Source organism: Coturnix japonica, chromosome 11, assembly GCF_001577835.2.
Source record: "Coturnix japonica isolate 7356 chromosome 11, Coturnix japonica 2.1, whole genome shotgun sequence".
In the NCBI taxonomy this organism is placed as follows: domain Eukaryota; kingdom Metazoa; phylum Chordata; class Aves; order Galliformes; family Phasianidae; genus Coturnix; species Coturnix japonica.
Window position 1 is genome coordinate 7,545,366 of NC_029526.1, and position 21,290 is coordinate 7,566,655.

The 21,290-nt window shown below is 38.1% G+C and overlaps 1 protein-coding gene across 15 annotated transcripts in view; it reads left to right on the top strand.

Annotated features, from left to right (window-relative positions):
* Positions 1 to 21,290, top strand: part of ZNF536 (zinc finger protein 536) — a 315,331-nt gene that overhangs the window by 191,146 nt on the left and 102,895 nt on the right. For all 15 annotated transcript variants that reach the window (XM_015874051.2, XM_015874058.2, XM_032447029.1 and 12 more), the window contains 2 exons: positions 7,648 to 7,800; positions 18,390 to 19,970. In XM_015874051.2, the coding sequence (XP_015729537.1) occupies positions 7,648 to 7,800; positions 18,390 to 19,970 (1,734 nt within the window). The remainder of the gene's footprint in view (positions 1 to 7,647; positions 7,801 to 18,389; positions 19,971 to 21,290) is intronic.

Genomic DNA, 21,290 nt, shown 5'->3' on the forward strand with positions numbered 1-21,290 from the left:
ATGATGCAGACAGCCTGTAGAAGCTGCTATAACCTGAGTACTATGGGCTTTAGGGCCATCTGGTACCTGAACACCTGCCTAGAAATAACACATACAAATCCAAAAGATGGTCCAGTTTGATAGCTTCTTTGCTTAGATTCCCCACTGGAATTTTCACCAAAAGCAATGAACAGTCTGTAGGAAGTGTGGAAAGAACTCGTCCTATCTGGTCAATAATCAAGTGCCCATTTCAAAACTAACTCAGCTGAGTCAAGAGTTTGGGTAGGAAAATGAGTGAGATTTACATGTGAACCATGGACAGCTGTTAGCATGAGCATTGGGTGAGGATCCAGAGTAATCTAAGCCTGTTTTAAAATGAGGAGGAGAAAACTATGGAAGGGTCAGTCATGTAGGAGGTTTGGGAGCTCACTTTCCTATTGAAAGTACAAATGATGAGAATGAACATTAGCAGTATATTAAGGAAAGATCTGTAAGTGAATCCCAAAGTAGCTGATCCAAAATGTGTTTTTCTTGTGAAGATATATGCTCTCTACAGAGAAATACAATACGGTGTTCTGGCAGCTCAGATGTGCACTTCTGAAGAAAGCAAGAACAAGCAGAAGCTTGAATCTAACTAATGTAACATTCAAGACAGCAAACAGATCTGTTGTTCAATAAATGAAAAAGTACGTCCTGCTTTAAAGCATTCACTTTCCTGTGGAAAGATTGTATGAAAACTAGTGGAATATCATGAACCTTATCAGTGATGAACAGCTTAACAGCTTTGATCTATAAATCCAAGTTAAGGAATTGGGTTGGCAAAGACATGGTACTGAAATAGCAGAAATGAAAAGCCAGTGAAGGGGTTATGTGGTTCAAGAGCCTTGCATGCTAAGGATTTAGAAAAGAAACTAGCAGAGATGGTATGATAGGGAGCAACTAAGTGATCCGTGGCCATTTGCTCAGTACTCATTAGCTGGAGCTTCCAGGGCTGAGCAGTGATGCCATGAAACAGGCAACAAAAAGTAAGCATTCTCACAGTCACACTTCGTGTGTTCCTGATACTTGCTTACTCCAGTGATGGACTTTGCACCGGTCTGACTGCATAAATTGCAACTTAATCATATTTTTAATTATGATGGTGCATGTGCATATGATTTCAGAACGGCCCTAAAAGTCAAGAGCATTGGAAACAGGCTGAAGATGTTTGGTATGTTTGCACAGGCCAATATTAAAAAAGTTTCTTTAGCACTCTTTCCACTTTCATTTTGATTAAACTTCAGCAACATTAGTATTTCAATAACATGCTAAGGTCCTGATTCGAGTCTAATGTTGAAGAGTCACTGAATTCAGTAGGGTTGAAGAGATATGCAGCTGAAGGATTCAAGTTTAAGGCTAACTTTCTTCTTTTGGTGTGCTAACAATATGTGTGATGTTATTCAACTGTAATCTTCTTGGGGCACAGGCTGCATTCTGTTTCTTTAGTTAGCTGACACAGTATTGCTTGTTAATAAAGCAATACAGAAAATGAACTATTTTGTGTTTTATCGACAATTTGCATTTTACACAGTATTTCATTTTAAGTAAGTATAAAATCTTACCCTGAATGGTAAGATGTAATTGCTGATCATGTATCTCTTTGTTCCAGACACTTTTATAAAAGTGTATGTATTATGTATGATGTGACCTTCAAATGTCATGAATGCGTTGAGCAATAAACTGTCAATATTTGTGGCTATAAGGTACTAGATGACTTTTACAATAATTGGAACAGCTTTATTAAAGGCTTGGATCACTCAGCTGGTTAAAGAGAAAGACACAGGCCAATGTTTATCTGTGAGTTTTCTTCTGCCAACTGTTAAATGAAAGATATTTTAAGATACAGAAGATGTCTTCTTTCTTTTAAGAAAGAAAGAAAGAAAGAAAATAAAGGAGGGCTAAAAAGGCCTATGGATAAAATTGTGCTCTCAGAGCATCTTTTTAAATAAAATAAATTCTCAATTCAAATAGAGCTTTGCTCAAATAGAGCAAGCGAATGAGTGGTGAATAAACCAGGAGTTTGGACTAGGTGATCTCCATAGGTCCCTTCCAACCCCTATGATTCTGTGATTTTGTTTTTTTGAGTTCTCTGTCTGATTTTGGTCACAGTATTCTTCAAGCAATCAGACAGCTAAAAAGATGCACTCTGAAAGTGTGTTTGGACTCTGATCATCTCAAAAGGTTTAAAGATTGGTAACAATTTGCAAAGTAAGACCACTAAGATCTCCAAAACAAAAACTCTGTAGGGAAACAGATCGGAATGAAGAGGATAAGAAACATTTTGTGATAAACAGCTTAATTTTGGTTGTCTATTGCTGTTTCTTTATGCTATATATGTAGCCACTTGCATGTTTCTCGGAATGCTCACCACAGTAAAAATCCTTACTGTAATACCTGAAACTTAAATACATGCCTTATTGTTGTGCAGCCCAGTGTGTGTGAAAGCTGCCAACTGTCTGTGTGTCATGTGCCCAGAGTATGGGCTTAGGGTGTACATATTGCCCCCAAAGTCACCAATTAATGAGAAACTGCTTAGAATATTCTCACTCCTCTTCTGTTGCGCTTGAAATAAGACCTGTGGAGCTCCCATGTAGCCAGAAGTATTGGTGATGGTCACTGTGTGCCCACTTCCGGATGTGGCACGTTTTATGTGTAAATCGATGTGAGTATTTTGCTTTGGTTTGTACTTTAGATTTAGCTTGTACTTTAAATCTGCTAATGCACTCATCGGCAGCACAGGCAGTGCAGGCAGTTTTGTTTGCTTGCGCGAGTCGGACAACTAAGTGGGAAGTCTGATGTCAGAAGCGGTATCTCTTTATTTACCAGTGGAACCTTTGGTATAATCTTTATTTCTAATAATACAAACAATACGAATGCTGTTTTCTCACTAGTAGGCCTCCTTTCCAGTTCTCGTCTAAAATAGCTCTCTGTTTAAACAAATTCTCTGCCAATCCATATTAATGCTCAACAGTTTAAGATTTCCATATATGGTCATACTAAAACCTAAATCCTTGATGAAACAATAGAGACAGCAAGTTGTTCCTGACCTAAGACATTAGTAAATCTTTCCGGAGGCCTAAAATATAACTCTAATATTCAGTAATATTAGACTTTTATTTTAAGCCATGAACTTCGCTAGCAAGAAGTGTAGGAACATCTGCTAAATGGATTCTAACTTCAAATTGTAAGCACTGGGCCACAGTTTAGGCCGTTTTCATCTAAACATATTAGCTGAAGCTGCTCCAGGTAGCTGAAAAGATATCATTAATTAAATCCCTCTTTTCAGTATTCAAGCTTTTTCTAAGGAAATAAAGGTAAGGCATGTTTTCCCAGAAACTTGTATGTACCCTTTGCTGCTTTCCAGGGAAGGAGGTGGTCAGAGTCCAGGCATGCTTGCATAATGATGACAGAAGTGACAGGATTAAAATGTTGAATATCGTCTAACTATCTTCTTGACATTAAATTGAGAATAAAATTTTTCCTGCTAAGGTAATTGTATACAAAGTGGGTTTATCTAAGTGGTTTATGGATCTTTTAAAAATTGCCTCCTGGTGTTGCACCATAGTGTTCATTAACTTTCGCAGGCAGTTCTAAACAACTACAAATATTTTGAAATTCCGAAATATACAAAAATGTGGGATTATGCACAGCTTTAAAAGCTTCTGGACATATTTTCAAAGGGTTCTTTAATAATGCCTGAAAAACGTGCGAGAGCAAACACATATTTCTAAGTGTGATTACCTATTTAGTGAGCTGATTACCTTTTCCATGTGATTGCCTGTTTTTGGTTAATTTGGCAATCCTTGCGTTGGCAAATTCCAACTGACTTTGCTGATAATTTAGTCTGTGTGAGGAGCGCAATTTACCTCCTTTGAACATGAAAGTGCCTCTTTGTGAATCCTTGTGCTTGTACATACATGCAGCAAATAAATTCTCTTCCAGAATTTAGAGGACACGTATGGAGAGGAGCCTTTGAAAATTTGCTGCTAACATGACTGAAGTCAGTGCTGCTACCCAGCCATCTAAAAGCATGTTTCTTTGTACAAAAGCAGTCAGTCCTTTTCTAATCACCTTTGTAAGCTCATCCCAGAAAGGTGTACCAGTCTGAAGAAAACTTGGGGAAATTTCAATTTTGTTTTTTATTTTTTATTTTATTTTTTTATTTCCCATTAGGACATGGGATGGCAGTTGTTTCTTGAGTCCTTGGTAGGAGAATGTCATCATTAAGGTGCTGCACCAGGCCTAGTCACTTCTACTGCTTGTTTGTTTAAGGTCTAGAGTGCAGGTGGGTGGATGGCTGTTCTTGGGTTGGCGTGACCTACCTGCCTCTGTGGAGCCCCTGGCCTTGAAACTGACTTAGCTTTGTGGTCACCCAAGGTGTAGCACAAAGACCAGCTTCTCATTTTGAACCAAATGAGAACATTTATTTGTGCAGTTCTGTATGTGCTGTGAGCGAAGCGAAAGGGAAGCTCAGTGAAAGTAAGTTGGGATACAAGCTTTGGAAGCCTCACATCTAGCTTGAACATCTATACAATATTTCATATGTGATTCTATTATTTCCTGCATTTGAATCCGGAAAGGTAGGAGTGGGCCGGAAGATATTCAGGACTTAGACCTGCCTGTAATGGAAGTAGGTAGTAAAAAAAGAAGTCTAATCTCATGTGCATCAAGTGCTCATCATGTAGACCACATAACTCAGTGAACCACAATGACTGCAAGATAAGTAACTGTTCTCTTTCCTTCCTGATCTTTTATCCTCTGAATTGAGCAGCCTGAAAACCATTGCTCAGATCCCAAGTAAATCATAAATTAGATGGACTTGGTGGGGCTTATCCCAGTTCTGCAGGTCTGTAAAACATTAGCAAAGCGTTGCATGCTTTAACGTAACTGAGAGCTTGTACTTCAGAGGGTGTAACAACAGCAGGAGAAAGGGGCACATTTGAGGTGCAGAATAAATTAGGTGGAATGTTTTTGTTGTTTTTGTTGTTGCCTTAGCCTGCATTCATCAGTTTGCCTTGTAACTCTTACATGCTAATTATTTATCCTTTTCCTGTTTCGTGGTTTTGTTTCCCTCGCGTTCAATGTATTGTTTTAAGAAAGTGTTAAAATGAACTTGATAGCAGTGAGATGTAAATGCATTTTAAAGTACATTTTAAACTTAAGTGCCTTGACAAATAGGTTCACTTTGCCGAAATGGGACCCTAGTAAGACGAAGCTGGGGTAGCGTTTGATGGGGACAGACGACAGCCTTAAACATATCTTTTCATTGTTGGGAATGAAAGGACTTAGATGTAAAGCTGTTCATTCAGGTAGTGATGGCCTCCAGTGCTTCAGTGGGCTTTGTAGGCAGAGGAATTCAAAAGAAAACCCCTCAGCCCAGCTTTAAAGTCTTAGGAATGCTTTCACTGTGGGAAGAAAAATTCTTCAAGGTAAGGCCCCTGTTGGAGTAAAGCCTTTGGAGCTATCTACTGTATGTCTACTTAAATCTAAAAGAAAACTCTTCAGACCACCCACATCTTTCTTTGCTTCATTGTTGTTTTCAGTTTGCTTTTTCAGAGGGATTAGTGCTAGAGTAAACTCCATCGTCTCGCTGCCTTGAAAAAATTCAATTTTGTGTAAAGTGAAAATTAGACTCTTAAATCTGCAAAGCGAGCTGTTTATCTTACAAATTTATTCTTTTTTATTGGGCCACACATATTCTAGATAGAAAGATAAAAGGCAAATGGATAACAGGCCATCATTTAGAGTGACATATAGCAAAACATAACCAGTCGACGTATTCTGTAAATTCCTCCTGAGTGGCTTGTTAGCTTTATCTATATATTTATCTATAATGCTCACATAATATTTATTGAAAACAAAAAATAAAATCCTGCAATTTATCATCATGTGTTCTCTATTTTGCACTTCAGAAATGCTTTTTGCACTCAGGAATTCTCTTTCTCCCAGAGCGGCTTAAGACATGAATATATACAACTTTGGAGGAGAACAATAAAGTGGCAAATCTAAACTCTTTAGGAAGCTCGGAGTTAAGTACTAGCACCTATATGTGCTTTCCTGGGTTCTAAAAGACAAAATACGCTCTGCATTATGCTCTTTCACATACTTGTGAATAATTCAAAATGACAATTACTAGCCCTGTAACCTAAATAGTGTTCTGTAACCTGGCAGCCTAAGAGCGATCAGAAAATATTAAACAAGAATGTTAATTTCTAGAATCAGATTTTGACTTTTGAAAATTAGCAATAATTTGATGACATGCATGACGAAGATAAGCATCTGTACATTTTTTTTTTTGTCATGCTGAATCATCCTTTATTACATCTTAAAGCAAAACTGTCTATAGAGTGACCACTCAATAATAAATAATAAAGTGCCTGTTAGTTTTACCTTTGCCAGCAATGTGGTAGTTGGATCTCTGCTATTTTGTGAACAGTTCTTATTAGAGTGAAATGTCTAAGGCTTTCCTACATCCATCACTTCCATTTAAAGGGAAATGCTGCGTAAACTGCACTATGTTTCCTGACAGCTTTAGTTACATATCAGCTGGATAGAGGCCGAGCATTTTCAGTCAGTAGTTCGTGGTTGAAATAATCGAGACTCTATGTGCAGATTATAACTATATGCTCCCCCCTTCAATACAGACCACGTAGCTCAACCTTTGCATCCAGGACTGGTAATGTGCCCATGTGTACTGCATGCCCATGGTTGTAAATCCATTTCAGAATCTCAGTGTGTGCCACGGTGCTTTTTGGTGGTAATGGGAATTGATACACTTGTCTGTGATCTAAGGTGACCCTCGAAATACAAGATGATAGCTGAGTCTTGTGTGCTGTGAGTAATGACTTTCTAAAAACATTGTATATTTTGTAATGTCTGTGCCAGTTATTTTGTCCATAGCCTGCTTGAATAATGGCAGCTTCTTCAGAGTGGCTGAGAATTAAGGTTTCTTCCTCTGGTAAGAGAGATTAAATGTCTTGGAGTTTCACCCATTGTATGTCAATGCAAAGAGTAAGTGTAGCTATGAAGATGGAAGGAGAAAGCCTGGGTGAAGGGTCAAAGGAGTCCCCCCTCATCTGACCAGATTCTGTGATATGAGGTCACTCATCAGGTCACTCACGTTGTTTCTCTAACGCGTTGCAGAAGTTGATTAGCTTTGTGTGTAGGCATTGCCACTTCTGTTGGTCTGCCTGTCCCTGTGATTCCGTTTTTATGGGGTGTTTTTAACATGCTGATGCAAACTTTTTCTGTCTAAAATCACGCATATTTTTACAATACTTCCAAATTAAATAGACTCAACAAAACAACAATTTAAAACTTTTGGGGGAAAAATTAATAGGAACCAAGCAAAAGAAGAAATCAAACCAGCTGCTGACACAGCTGTTTCTTTTCTTGTATAATTCAGTTCAATATAAAGGTACCATATGCTGCTTAAAATGATGATAGGAAAGATGAAATAATTTAAGAGAATAACAAGAAAATACATGAATTGTCAGCATTCTGTCAGATTTAAAGAATGAAATAGACAGGTGTAGTATTGACATGCTTAACTTTGTGTTGTGTTAGCAGTTTTAGTGAGAAAACTTCTGACATGTGCTGAAGTGATGTGAGAACATTTCTGTGTTGCAGACATTGGAGAAGAAGCTGGGAGATCTGTAGGAGTCCAGCAGCCAGCTTTACTGAGAGACAGGAGCCTTGGTTCTGCCATGAAAGACTGCCCATATTGTGGAAAAACATTCAGAACATCACATCACTTAAAGGTCCACTTGAGAATACATACAGGTGAGAGGAACAACAGGAGCGGAGCGCTGTCTGCACATGCGATGTGTGTGTGTGGGGGGGGTGTACGTACGGTGTGGCGAGGAGCCTTAATTCCCAGGGTAGATTTGGATTCATTAGCTGCGGAGAGTCTTTTGAGAAAGACATATGACAGTCTTAAATAAAAGCACAAGGAATGTGTTGTTGGATAAAGACCACTTTAATAGAATCGTCTTTTCCCAGTTGAGGTTATTTCTGTCTCCTTCCCTGCTTCATCACTGTTTCCTTCAATTACCCTTGTCCTTCAATAGGCATAAGCCTATTGGTTTCAGACTTAGTTATACTAACTGCTTCAAAGGCCTTCCTTAGCATCTACTTAGGGATTCTGTATGTTTTGCTCAGTTACTATTTTTGTTCCATTTAACATGCTCATTTTTAACCTCTCACTGTTCCTATGAATACATCAGCTTCATGGATCTGCTTTTTTTTCTTTCTGCACTAGAACTCACTCAACTTACTACTTGTCTGTAATCAAACTTACTGTGATTTGCAACATGGTAAAATTTTCTGTGTTTTATTTTAATAACAAAGCCAGATTTTCTACCCTACAGAGACTTGCTACTGGTCTAGATTCTACCTTTATTTTTGGGTATCACTGATCTAGATTCTGGAAAAAATATAACCATGATATTTTAATTATAATACTATGTTTGCTTAGAAGTATATATGCGCTTGGTAGAGTTCATTTAGAGACGCAGTGTGGATTTAAGAAGTGCTATTATATCTGTATTTAAAATCTATCACAGAATATTAGTGTCCTCAGATCCTTTTGATGTCGTTTTATATGGTCAATCTGATGCTGTTTTCTTCCAATTCCTGGATGTTGCAGTAGAGCTTCAGGGAGTGTGCAAAGCTGGAGATTTAGGACACTTGTTTTTGTAGGCAGGCACAGTGGGCACTGCAGATGTGCCGTCATTTTATTTTTATAGGATTTTAAAGAAATTTCAGGATGTTACAGCTACTTTTCTGATCAATAGGTAAAATAAATTGCATGAATAAATACATTTCCAGTTCTACCTCTCATGTGAATAATGTCACTGTAATTTTTTATCTCACGGAGATAGAAGCTAAGAAGTATCGGCCTCCCTTCTCAAAACCAGCAATCACATTTCTCCTATGTGCTTGCACAGGTGTAATGCTGAATACTGGCTTTGTGAATATAAGGCCTGAGTTTGAAAAATTAAACAAAGAAGGTTGAAATTTATTTAAAGGAAAACATTTCACAGTTTCTTCCTTTTATTTTTCTCTTTGGAGTAGGAATCGACCACATAGTTTTTGTCTAAATTTTGCAATTTAGATTTATTATCATTAGATATGTTTTAAAATGTAGTCTCTGTTTGGATTGCAGTCTGTTTAGGGCAGGAATATGCTTTTCTGTGTCTCGGGCTTAGTTGGAAAAAATTAATGCAGTTCAAACTCTATGTGTGTGCTCTCCAGCACGGTAAAAATAAAACCAGTTATTTTATTGGGAAATAATCCCGTAACTGTGAGCTTTAAACAATGTGACATTTTTACTAATGGAGAAGCAAAGGAAAATTCTTTAAAATAACCTGAGGATACCCATCTCTTTCTTTTACCTTATTGTAGAGAGGTCATTTTATTGTTGTTATAAAGATGGCATTGATCACGTGTTTGGTGTTTGTGGCTTAGAACTAATGGAAAGTGAATGAACTGCAATGGAAATATTCCTTAACATTTTCTATTAAAACTTGCCAATCAAAATTAAAACGGGAACAACTAAAGCATGTAAAACATCACATAGAAAAGAAAAAAGAAAACATCATACAGACTGTTACATTTGCAATATGTTTAAAAGGCATTATAATTTTAAAATAGATAAAGATCAATTTCCATTAGGTTGAGAACAAAGTATTTGTAAATAATGACAAGAATATGTTTAAATGGAGCAGTGTTTTACATATTGGAAGTAATCATAATAAATATTATAAAAATGTAAATTGGCAAATTACTAGAGTTATTAAATAAAAATTAAGTTGCTTTGCTCTAAATGGAAATGATGTAATAGATATCAGTTATTAAACAAATATTGGTTAGCTCACACTACCAGGGACAGTTTCCTGCTTTTTATGTCATACTCTGTCTTTATTATATGCCTGGATCATATAACTGACTGATAAAAAACACTTTACTGTGTTTCTCCACTACATTAACTCAATTACTGTTCTTGTTCTCACAGCACCTGTTTGTTAGAGAGGAGCTCAAGCAGTTCAGCAGAAGTCAGGTTCCTTCGAACATCTGTGTGTTTGGAGGCACATGAGTAGGTTGGTTTGGTACACATGCCAAGACAAGACCCGAAGTCTGATCCAGCCAGGAGATGCTTCCGTGGCAACTGGCCCAAAAAAAGCTAGAGAAGCTGTTTAATTCTTCATGAGCAGAGGGTGCTATGCTCTGTTTTAAAAGCATTGCCCACTGACTTGGGTTGCTTCTTTTTTTTTGTGTAGGATATTCTGTGGTTGCAACCTTCTCGGCACTGGATCTCAGTGTCTGTGTAGTTTGCCATCATATAACCTTCTCAAAACCAAACCAAAGCAAAGCAGCCACCAAAAACTCAGTGGAGTCCCAGCCTATAATTGTAGGGCTTTCTGTACTTCTTTCATTCTCGGCTTCTAACCTGCCAGAGAATAGTGCAGCTCTTCTAAGAATTTTGGTGTTAGCAGTAATGGCATTTGAAAAGAGTCAGAGAGGCATCAGTCAGACTAGGACAAGTAAAAACTGGATCCAGACTGTCACAGACAGTAGACATGTGGGTGGAGGAGCCCCTTTGTGATTCAGGCTAGTGGTTATAAACTAACATAGTACAGCTGTGAAGGTTGTAACAGGAGGCTCAGAGGCGTTCAGACTTTGAGAGAAGGAAACTTGTCAAAGTATCTCAGACCAATTATGTACTCAATGCAAAAATTCCCAGAGTTTATGTTTCTCTCCTCTGCAGACAGGGGATTAGAGTTCTGTCATTCAAGGAGCTGAGCATCTCTATGTTCCTTGGTGCTCTGAGTTCCCACCAAAATTTAAGAGACATGCATGGTTTTTACTTTACATACCTAGAACTTCGGGCAGCATAGAAACAGTTAAGTGTGAAAAGTAACAATTCTATATGTTCTGCTTTTGGCAAGGAACAGATGATGTGGGGACCAGTCCTCAGATTAGCACTAGCATCTCTTTGTGCCTTGCATTAGCATTGAGGAGCCACTGCAGATGTAGACTACTTCGGATTTTTGTGATCGTTAGGTGCTCGGGTATGTTCCCAGTGTCACTGGCACAATTAAATCCCTTGTGTAATGAAAAGACTTTGCATGAGTGAAGCATAGCCCTGAAGAAGGTCTAAACTGTGCTAAGGCAAAGAACCCTAAGATAGAGTAGGAAGAAGCAGCTTAGCCAGGCTGCGTCAATTAACGGAGAGTATGTTTTGATATGTGTCATATGTATCTTACAGGTATTAAATACACTCATGGTGTTAACTGCATTTTCCCTTGGAAATGTGATTGGCCAATTTTAAAACATGCTTAGAGGAATTGATGGAATACGATAAAAATGGTGCTGTTTTAAATGAATTCAATTCACATTTTCTTCCTAAAAAAAGACTGCCTGTTGCCATTCTCTGAAGGCGCTTGTAGTGGGATGAGCAATATGAATAATTAAGGAAAATGGGCATGTGTGCTCCAAGAGGAGACAATTTTGGTATTGAACATCCTTTATTCTTACATTTCTAAGATGAACTAAAAGGACTTTTCATTTCTCTAGATTTCTCCAGATTTCCCATCTTTAACACCGTACAGCATGCCTTTTCTCCTGTCTTAATGACATCCCAAACTTTTGTTGAAAATAATTGATTGAATTTAAATTTCCTTAAAAGTTTAAGAGGTAATGTTACAGTATAAATTTCCTACCAAACACTAAGTAGGGAAATATCCATTAGTGAAATTAACTACAGTTTCTAGGTAGCTAACAATGTGCAGTATACAGTAGGGCATGGCTAATGAACACTGCAGTGGGTGATATTTCATTATACAAATTAATGCTCACATTTTAATGGGAAAGTCACATAATGAATCTCAGCTTCAGTGACAGCAATTAGAGACACAGATTGTCCCCTTCTGGACAAGGCACTGTTTAGCAATAAGCAGCTGTGTAAAAAGTCTTCAGTTTTACAACATATATATATATATAGGCTTTGGGGGAATTAGTGTACAGTTTATATTAATGTACCAAATCTTCCCTGCAAAGGAACAACTGTATTTATCTCCCTGCATTTTAACTAAGTAAAGACATGTAAAAAGACTAAATAAATGTTGTAGATGAGGTATAAATAAATGAGAATATTCAATTACAAAACTTGATAAAAATTAAAATATTTTATTGTAATACCTCATGCAAAATTGAAAAATATTTAATATCACGAGACAAAAGCATCTGTCCTCTTAAAGGATAGGAGAGTTTCATTTTACAGAATAGAGAAAAAATAGCTGGTAAAGGAAAGTGGTAAAGAGAAGTAGTTAACTAGTATTTCTGACAAACAGATTAATTGTGTGGTGAAACATGTGCAGGATCCAAAAATAATCCTACAGAACCTTTGATATTCCATTTGGTTTAAAAAGTGTGAAGTGAATGATTAGAATGATAAAAGAAATTACCATGTAAGAATAGGCATAATAATGAACTAATTAAACCATACAGCAATTCATTTCTAAAATATCTGCTGCACAATGGATAAAATAGGTTATCAATAACTGTTTCAATGGTAAAATAAAAAATGCTATAAAATGTTTTCAGTATTTTCATTAAGCAGTATTCTCTGGAATTATAAGATGTTCGATTTCATTTGTTTTGCATGAAAGAAACTATCTTGTTTAGAAATTTATAGGATCCCACTGAGACTTCCCTTGTCCCTGAGCATCCGTCAGAACCTCCCTACTGGCTGCTGGAGCTCCAGGTGTGGAGTGCTGATGCTGATGCACGGACCTCACTGTGCCAAGGCACAGTGCGTAGGCAAACTCCTTAAGAATAGGGTTTCTAAAGAAGGGGGGAGGGCATTAATTGGGGAATGGGTGTGGAGGCATTATAGCTTTATTAAAAGGTGCGTGTTGGCTATTAAAAAAAGAATAAAGAAGCTCATTGCAGTAAATGTAAATGGACAGTTGAGAGGTGCAGTAGTACTTGGTAGGGGAAGCAAAAGGTAAAAATACATGTGTGTGGATATTAGGGGTTCAGGGAACAGGGTAAATTCTGTAGATCTGACAAGTTTAACACTTGGGATCTTGCTAATACTGGATTAAAAAAATGGATAAAAGAAGTATCAGCTACAGTAGGGAAGACTGAATTCTTTTCTACTCTGCTCTCATAAAAAAAAGCATTGTGGGTTTTATAAGTATTTTCCAGTGATGCAGTTCAGCCATTAAGTAGTGAGGCTGTTATGCCGTAGCCCACTACATTTTAATATTTTTTAGAATGAATGAGACTGGATAACTTGTAGATAAAGCCTTAAAAACCCTGGCTGAAGGGCCCTCCAAGTCATTAAAATTCATTATGAAAAGAAAGTATTGGAAGATGGAACAAGTTCCAGAGCTATTCTGTTTTTTTCAAAAAACAGATGAGGGAGGCCCTGAAATTCTGTGTGGATCCCAATGTAAGTTTTGGGTAAAATTACAGGATGAATTTTGTAAATAATAATTAATATTTGGTGACATAGTTAATGCCAATCAAATACATTCTATGAAGGTAAGTTTTATCAAGTTCCTTGGTTTTCTATCATGTCTTGTAAAAGCAGCTTGTTCTATGTGACATTCCCCTAAAAATCAACAGTGTACAGAGGTGAAGTGGCATATAACCCATCAGTCCCTCAGCAGTGCTCTCAGCTCAGTCTATTTGGCATTTCATCATTATTTGGAAGAGCGTATAAAATCACTGTTGATAAAATTTACCAATGGCACAAAAATGGTAAAATGCTAAAAATCACGGAGAGGGACTGATTAGTTGCTTAGTCGAGTGGGTTCTTCTCAATGATATGAATTTTAAAACAGCAAAATGTAGAGGAACAAATACTAGGGCCGTTGATGAACTGGGCCTTGGATTATGGTAGAGAAGCAACAGAATGTGAGCTGTTAGCTGATTGCTATAGCTATGGATGTAAACAGTCTTTGTGTAAGAATAATATCAAGTTGAAATTTCATCAAAGCTTTAGTGGGTACCTATAATTTAAAAGGGCATTCAATAATTGGAAAGGGTATTCCACTCAGGAGCAGGAGAAGTTGGTGAGATGAGGGCAAGTACCTTTCTCAGGGAACAGATCTTTGATATAAAAAGAAAAATCATTTAATGTCGTAAAGATGTTGTCAGGTTCTGTACAGGAAACAGACTTGGGGCAAATACAAACTAGAAATAAGGCAACAGTGAAAATAATTAACCAGTCCAACAGTTTACATCAGGACATGTTGAACATGTTCATTGCTGTGAAGAAAATATATTTAAACTAAGACAAGTATGGTTTGTGTCAAGCTGCAGTTGTGACTTTGATGCAGGAGTTCTCATGTGAGGGTTTTTGGCCTCTTTTGTGCAGCAGATCAGACTAGGAGGTCGTAATTGTCCCTTCTAGCATTAAAATCTGTAAATATATTTATAATCAGTCTGTGGTCTCCTTGCACAGATAGTTCACGTGACTATGTGTGTTACTGGACTGCATTTTGAGCAGGACTGGTAGTAGATTGATTGCTGCATTGTTTATGCAACATGCTATACTAAAAGACCTCATGCTATTGGGTAACAAGTCTGTTTCCAGTTATATACCAAGATTTTGTGCAGATTTTACAAGCAGCATTGAATTTTATTGTTTTATTGTATCCTGATATGAAATAGTTCTTGTGAGATGCCTTGTGTCTTGTAAAATCGAAGCGGTAGATAGATCAGAACTGTGATTATGTTGCCTGGATAAGTTACCCTCAACAAGATGCTTTCTTTTTATTGTACACATTGGGATATTCACTCTTTGTACTCCACTGTGAAAGGGTTTGCAGGGATGCAAACATGGCCAGAGAATTAGCAAGATTAGGATGATCATTGCCATTGTGAACAATGAAAAATGACTCTTGGATATGAAATGCAGAAAACTATTTTGAAGAAGTCATGTTCCTCCCTCTTACATGGCAACCTTAATTTATTTGAACTGATATTAGTGTTAAATAACTCATCCAGACACTGCTCTTGGCAGTATTACTTGGATAGTCATTATATAGGATGAGTTCTTTGAAGCATCTCCCCCAAGTGTGAGATACAAACAGGTTGTCTTCTGAGGAGAAGCGTGCCCTAGCTGTCTTTAGTATTCTTCAGACATACACCATTACAATTGTTGATAGTGTCCTGGAAATTAGGAGTCCTTCGGGTTTTCCATCAAAACTGGATTGGTTTTTGGTTTGTTTGCTTTAAATTAGGTTGATTTTTTTTTCCCCAGTGCAGTTTATAGCTCAGTTTTGTGGTTTGTACGATGACTTACGTGAGCGTTGTTAATCTGAATGGATGAAATAGTGCAAAGTATTCTTCACAATTCCTGAATTTAGGAAATAGTGAAACAGTAAATTTCAAAGATGGACGGATGATTTACTCAGTCCTTCTCCCTTCTGCTAGTGCTTGCCCTTGAAATAGTAACAGTTAAGATTGTTTTGAAGTGCACTAATCACTGCCAACATTTTGATCTGAAAGAAAAAAAAATATATAAAAGGTTTGGAGTACTTCCCTTTGAATGATGTTATTTGGCCAGTGCTACAGTATAAAGGTGGCACAGTGTGTTGCTACATGTTGAGTCCAATTGCAGCCCTTTGGTAACATGGAAGAGGTGGGAGCACCACAGAGACAGTGAAGCAAGGTGAGGAGACACATTCTTACTGAAGCCCATTTTTAAACACACCTACTGCCTTGAACAGCTTCTGCATGTTTTTAGCAGCATTAGCAGGTTGTAGTAGACGATCTCCAGAGGTCCCTTCCAACCCCTATGATTCTGTGATTGAGTGATGAGAGCAGCTTATATTACACAATTCTCCTCTTTGCTGTGGAAGCATGTTATCCAGCAGTTGACATAGCGCCTGCAATACTGGGACACACTTATTAATGGTGTCACTTGATGTGCAATGCCATCACACACCAAACTATCATTAGAATAAAAGGAAGAGATCAATACAGTTGTGTTAAAGATTTCCACATAGGGGATGCTGTGGATGAGCTTTTCAGTTTAGAGGAGTGAAAACTCAAATCTGAGAGCATTTAGCCTTATAGAGTCTTCTGTTTGTTTTTTAGCAGTCTGACTGCTTCTCAGATGGTACTTGAAATACCTAGGTTGTGCCAAAGGTTACTGGTGACTGTTGTGTCATCAGCAGTAACTGGTGGGACAAACAAGCAGCTCAGAAACACTGCAGGATGTGCATGCTGTAAAAACAGCATTAATATTTGTCCCCATTCTGACTGGCAGCACAGTTGCAGGAATGCAAACAAATAGACAGCCTATGTCTTTTGATCTCTCATCCCAACCACTGAGCAGAAAGAAGCCCGAGCAGACGTGACCTGTCTCAGGTTAGTGATTCCTGCCCATCAGGAGTTTGCCTTTGCATGGCTTCTGCTGAACACAGCCGTGCATCTTCTTGGTGGAGCCCCAGAACTTAATGAGGTGATAGCGAAAAACTCAGAAGTTGCGCTGAAATGTTGAATTCTGATTTCCTCTGTTAAGCTGTGTGGACCCAGGCCTAACCCTGCTAATTCCTATCTCTGTCTCAGCTGAACACCTCTTGCTTGAGGTGCTGCACTTTCCTCCTTGAAACAGGTCGATTAACGTGGTTGATGTAAAGCTCTCATGTCTCACCATTTAGCTTTGGGATTACGTATGGATTTAGGATTTCTACTCCTTATAATTCACTTGAGCCCTGTCTGAGTTACAGCACGTAACCAGCCACTGTATGGCCAGTTTGAGGGTTTTGCAGTGCATCTCATTAGTAAGTTCCCTGTGATCAGTGCAAGGAGCAGCTTCCCAAGTATCCAACAGCCTTTCAACTGAGCCTGCAGCTTATACAAATCAGAAAGTTGGGAAGCCTTTCAATTTTGTTTTAAGCAGATTTTGAGGTTATTTGAAAATGGGTGACTTTCCAGCTGGTTTGGTAAACTGCAGAATATCATACAGCTTTTTTTTTTTTTCTTTTCTTTTTTTCCCCCCACTCTGTAGAAACCTTTTGAAGCACATTTTTCCACCAGCATTCAGGAGAGGTTGGTCATTGTCTTTTAGAGAAAAAGCTATGTAGAAAAAACAATTCCTTCTTCTTATTGAGCTCCCTGGCAGAAATAATTGTCAGTATTGACAGCTTGCAGGTCTTTCACATTCCTGGCTCTTCCAGTGAGCATCTCCAAACTCCCTTTTAAAGGGGCTCTGCATTGCTCATGAGTGCTCTATGGATTTATGTTTGCATATGGCAGACGTTCTTTTTGGATATATATTTATGTCTGTATGTGAATGCTCATTGTGTGTAATATCTTCTACCTCTTTTAAAGTATAAGAAATAAACAGTAAAAGTTTATATGGGACTCAAAGACTTATTTAATTCATGAAAATCATTGTATATGTTTTAAACCTCTATTCAGAGTAATCCTAGGAAAGCACTTACGATAGGTAAATTACACATTTTACTACTTGAGCATTAGAAGTACCATTAGTACAAATTCAAAGGACTGCAAAAAGAACAGTAGATAGTGCTAATTTCAAATACAGAAACTAAATATATTTTTTAAACTTCTTGATTTCTTTTTCATTTTATTGACTGCTTTTGATTTTAACTATATGTTCTTACGTGCTGCAATCATAATGTAGTATGAATTGATATTAATATTTTATAGAATCCGTATTTATAGTTCTTTATTTAGAAACAATGCAGTAGGTCTGCAGATCTTTGAATCCTTCTGGAATGGTGCCCTCCAAATAATGATAAATTACTTGTGCAGTATGCCATTTGCTAATTATATCCATGATTTACTGCAGAGCAAGACTTAAATCATTCATTTCAGTCTTGCGTAACAGTGCCATAAAAATTTTAGGTTTAAAAATGGTTTCCATGTGTATAATTTAAACAAATTTTAGAGCAATTGTATACACAAAATATTGCAACCATCCATTTGTTACATTCTTCATCTCCCTTTTTAAAAATATAAAAAGAAAAAAAAACTTGTACTTTTAATGATTACTGTGGTTGAAATTGTTATGCTTCATTTTCATAATCATAGCTTTTAATTCTACAACAGTTTTCTACATGTTAGATTAAGAAGGAGATGGCTAATTGTGTGTAGTTACCATGTCACTCCAGGATGGCCCCACATTCTTGAAACTCATTTTAGAAATATTCAGTTTTTGAATTAGTCTTCAATTAAAGGCATTTCTTTAAAAATGAATTATTAGCTGTAAGATTTTCTTGTTTTCAGGAAACTAATGATGATTTTTTTTTCTTCATTCATCCATGCACCAAAGTGCAGTTAACTCTCTTCCTTTATATTTGTCTTTTTGTGCATACACATAGGTGAGAAGCCTTACAAGTGTCCGCATTGCGATTACGCTGGTACTCAGTCTGCATCCCTCAAGTACCACTTGGAGAGGCACCATCGGGAGAGGCAAAATGGAGCGGGGCCACTCTCTGGGCAGGCTGCAAGCCAAGAACACAAAGAAGAGACATCAAGTAAAAGTTCTGTGTTTATTAGACCAGATATACTGAGAGGAGCCTTCAAGGGGCTTCCTGGTATCGATTTCCGAAGTGGCATGGTTTCGCAACAGTGGACGTCAGGAATGCTGTCTTCTGGAGATCAGCAAGGACAAGCAGCTGGCATGTCATCTGAAGCATCTTCAGAAAACATGAAGGGTTCTGACATATCTTCCAAAGGAGCACACTTCTCTGAACTTGGCCGTGCTTACCAGAATATGGTTGGGAATGGCGTGAACTTTCAAGGGTCTTTGCAAGCTTTCATGGACAACTTTGTCCTAAATTCTTTGAAGAAAGAAAAAGAAATGAAGGATAAAGCTCTGTCAGATCCACTTTCAGCAAAAGCTCTGGTCTCAGATGGAGGTGAGGAAAAGATCAATAGCAAGTCCTCCCAGAGAAAAACCGAGAAGTCGCAATATGAACCTCTTGACTTATCTGTAAGGCCAGATGCAGCCTCCCTCCCAGGTTCATCTGTTACTGTGCAAGACAATATTGCTTGGCATGGCTGCTTATTTTGCTCCTTTACCACTTCATCTATGGAACTAATGGCTCTGCACCTCCAGGCCAATCACTTGGGCAAGGCTAAACGTAAGGACAACATCATAGGGAACAACAAAGAGCAATCTAGAGAAGCTTCAGCCTCAGTTAACAAAGTGAGCTTGCTCTCCTCTTCTGTGCAGTCTAGCAAAGAGGCCGTAGTTTCAAACATGCTTAGCCAGCTGGACTCAGCTTCTGAGAAAATGACCCAAGGACAAAATAAGGAGACCCTGGGAGAGCAAAAGAGCTCTGCCTGGCCCAGCCACATGGAATCCACTTTTTGTAATTTTACAACAGACTTCTATAAGCAGTTTGGTGTTTATCCTGGTGTTATTGGCACGGGAACACAAAATTCTTGCACCAGTAATGAATCTGAAATAAAACCACAGTCTGAAGATGACCCAAATATTCTGCTCTCTGACTCTGTAAATAAAAGTGCTACTGATGACCTTTCTGACATAGCTTCATCTGAGGATATGGAATCTTCCAAGGAGGAAAACATTGAAGATGAGGACATTGAAACAGAACCAGATATTATGAATAAGCAGTTGTCTGCCCTAAACAAGGAAAGCAGTGAAGGAGGCGACAACATACAAAGTGCGGTCACCTCACAGCCAGCACAAGGGCTCGTATCTCCACTGCCACAAGCATCAGAAAAGCAGTGGCACAATCAGAGTCTTCTGTCCTCCCATGAAACTGCACAAGGAGTGATGAAACCCGAACAAGTTCAGGGTCCGCAGGTCCTGGAGAAGCAGATGAACATGTTGTCAGTCCTAAGAGCTTACAGCTCTGATGGCTTAGCAGCCTTTAATGGACTTGCAAGTAGCACAGCAACTAGTGGATGTATCAAGAGACCTGACTTGTGTGGTAAGTTTTAGACCTTCTTTTAGACCATTTCAGAAAACACTTGTGCAGAATCATGAAGCTGCTCTTTAAATATACTTAGTCATGTTTGTTAGTAATACATTTTTTTTAAATGTTAAACCCTGTGGGCCAAATTCTAGTCTTACATGTGGTCTACTCCATTGAAATCAGCAGTGCTGCATGCATATACTTACACAGAATTTTAAACCATAGTAGCGGCAATATAGACTATCTGTGCTAGTGGCATCTGAAGGGGATATTTACTGCTTTAGCATACTCAAAGGAGGAAAAAGTTCTAACAAAACCACATGGTAACTTGCAACCTTTTCAGTATTCTGTTACAAGTAAGAACCCAAGACAAACACTGGATGCTTTGCCAGGCAAGCCTTGTGCACTCTCTGTCCGTCTCTGTCTCTCCCTCTCTCTGTGCTTCTATTTGGGGTGCATTCAGTTTCCACGGTATCTGTTCAATCAAAGGCCAGGCAGATGGAATGCATCTACCTTTAGCGAAGAGCCATTCTTTTCCTTTATCTTCCCCCCCCCCCCCCCCCCCCTTACTTTTTTATAATTTCATTTTTCTGATTTGTTTCAATGGCAGCTATACAGTAGATGCCTTGGACAATTCTCACTGTACTAACAGAGGTTGTACAAGTTGTGTTTTGCCTAATTGAGAATATGCCTCTGAGTAATTAAAACAGCACACCAAACAAAGCCCCACGGTTTTTTTTTTACCCTTGTAGTCTCTGATATAGAAAACTGACAAAAAGGAAAGTTAAATCTGTTTGGAACAGGCGAAACCGAGGACTTTTTGATTTATCTCCCCTTTTGTAAGCATAGGGCTTGCTTGAAAGAGATTTTACAATGTAAATCCATTGAAAAACAGTATCACTTTAAAAAGCAGAGTCAGCAAAGGACACAAAAACTTCAGTAATGCTCTTGTTTCATTTAACCTTCAAATGAATCAGAAAACTCATTGTCAGAGCTGAACGTGCGTAAGAAAATGTATTCAAGTTAAAAAAAGGAAAAGAAAATGCGATCAGCAGTTATAAAGCTCGGCAGTTTAAAAATGAAACCCTAAACCTGCAACCTCTTCTGAGTAGTTACCCTGGTTAACTTAAGGTTATTAGGAGCTGTGTTTGACTGCACTGCTTCTTCATGCCCCTGCCTGCTTTTCCAAGTGTGTTAGTTTGTCTGATAGAAAAGTACAGTTTCTCCCATCAATGTTCATCTCGCTTGTATTCTTAGAGAGCATTTTACCTTCGTACGACTATCATTAAACTAAACTGAACCTCGCTCTCAGGTATTTGCCTGACTGTGCTGTAA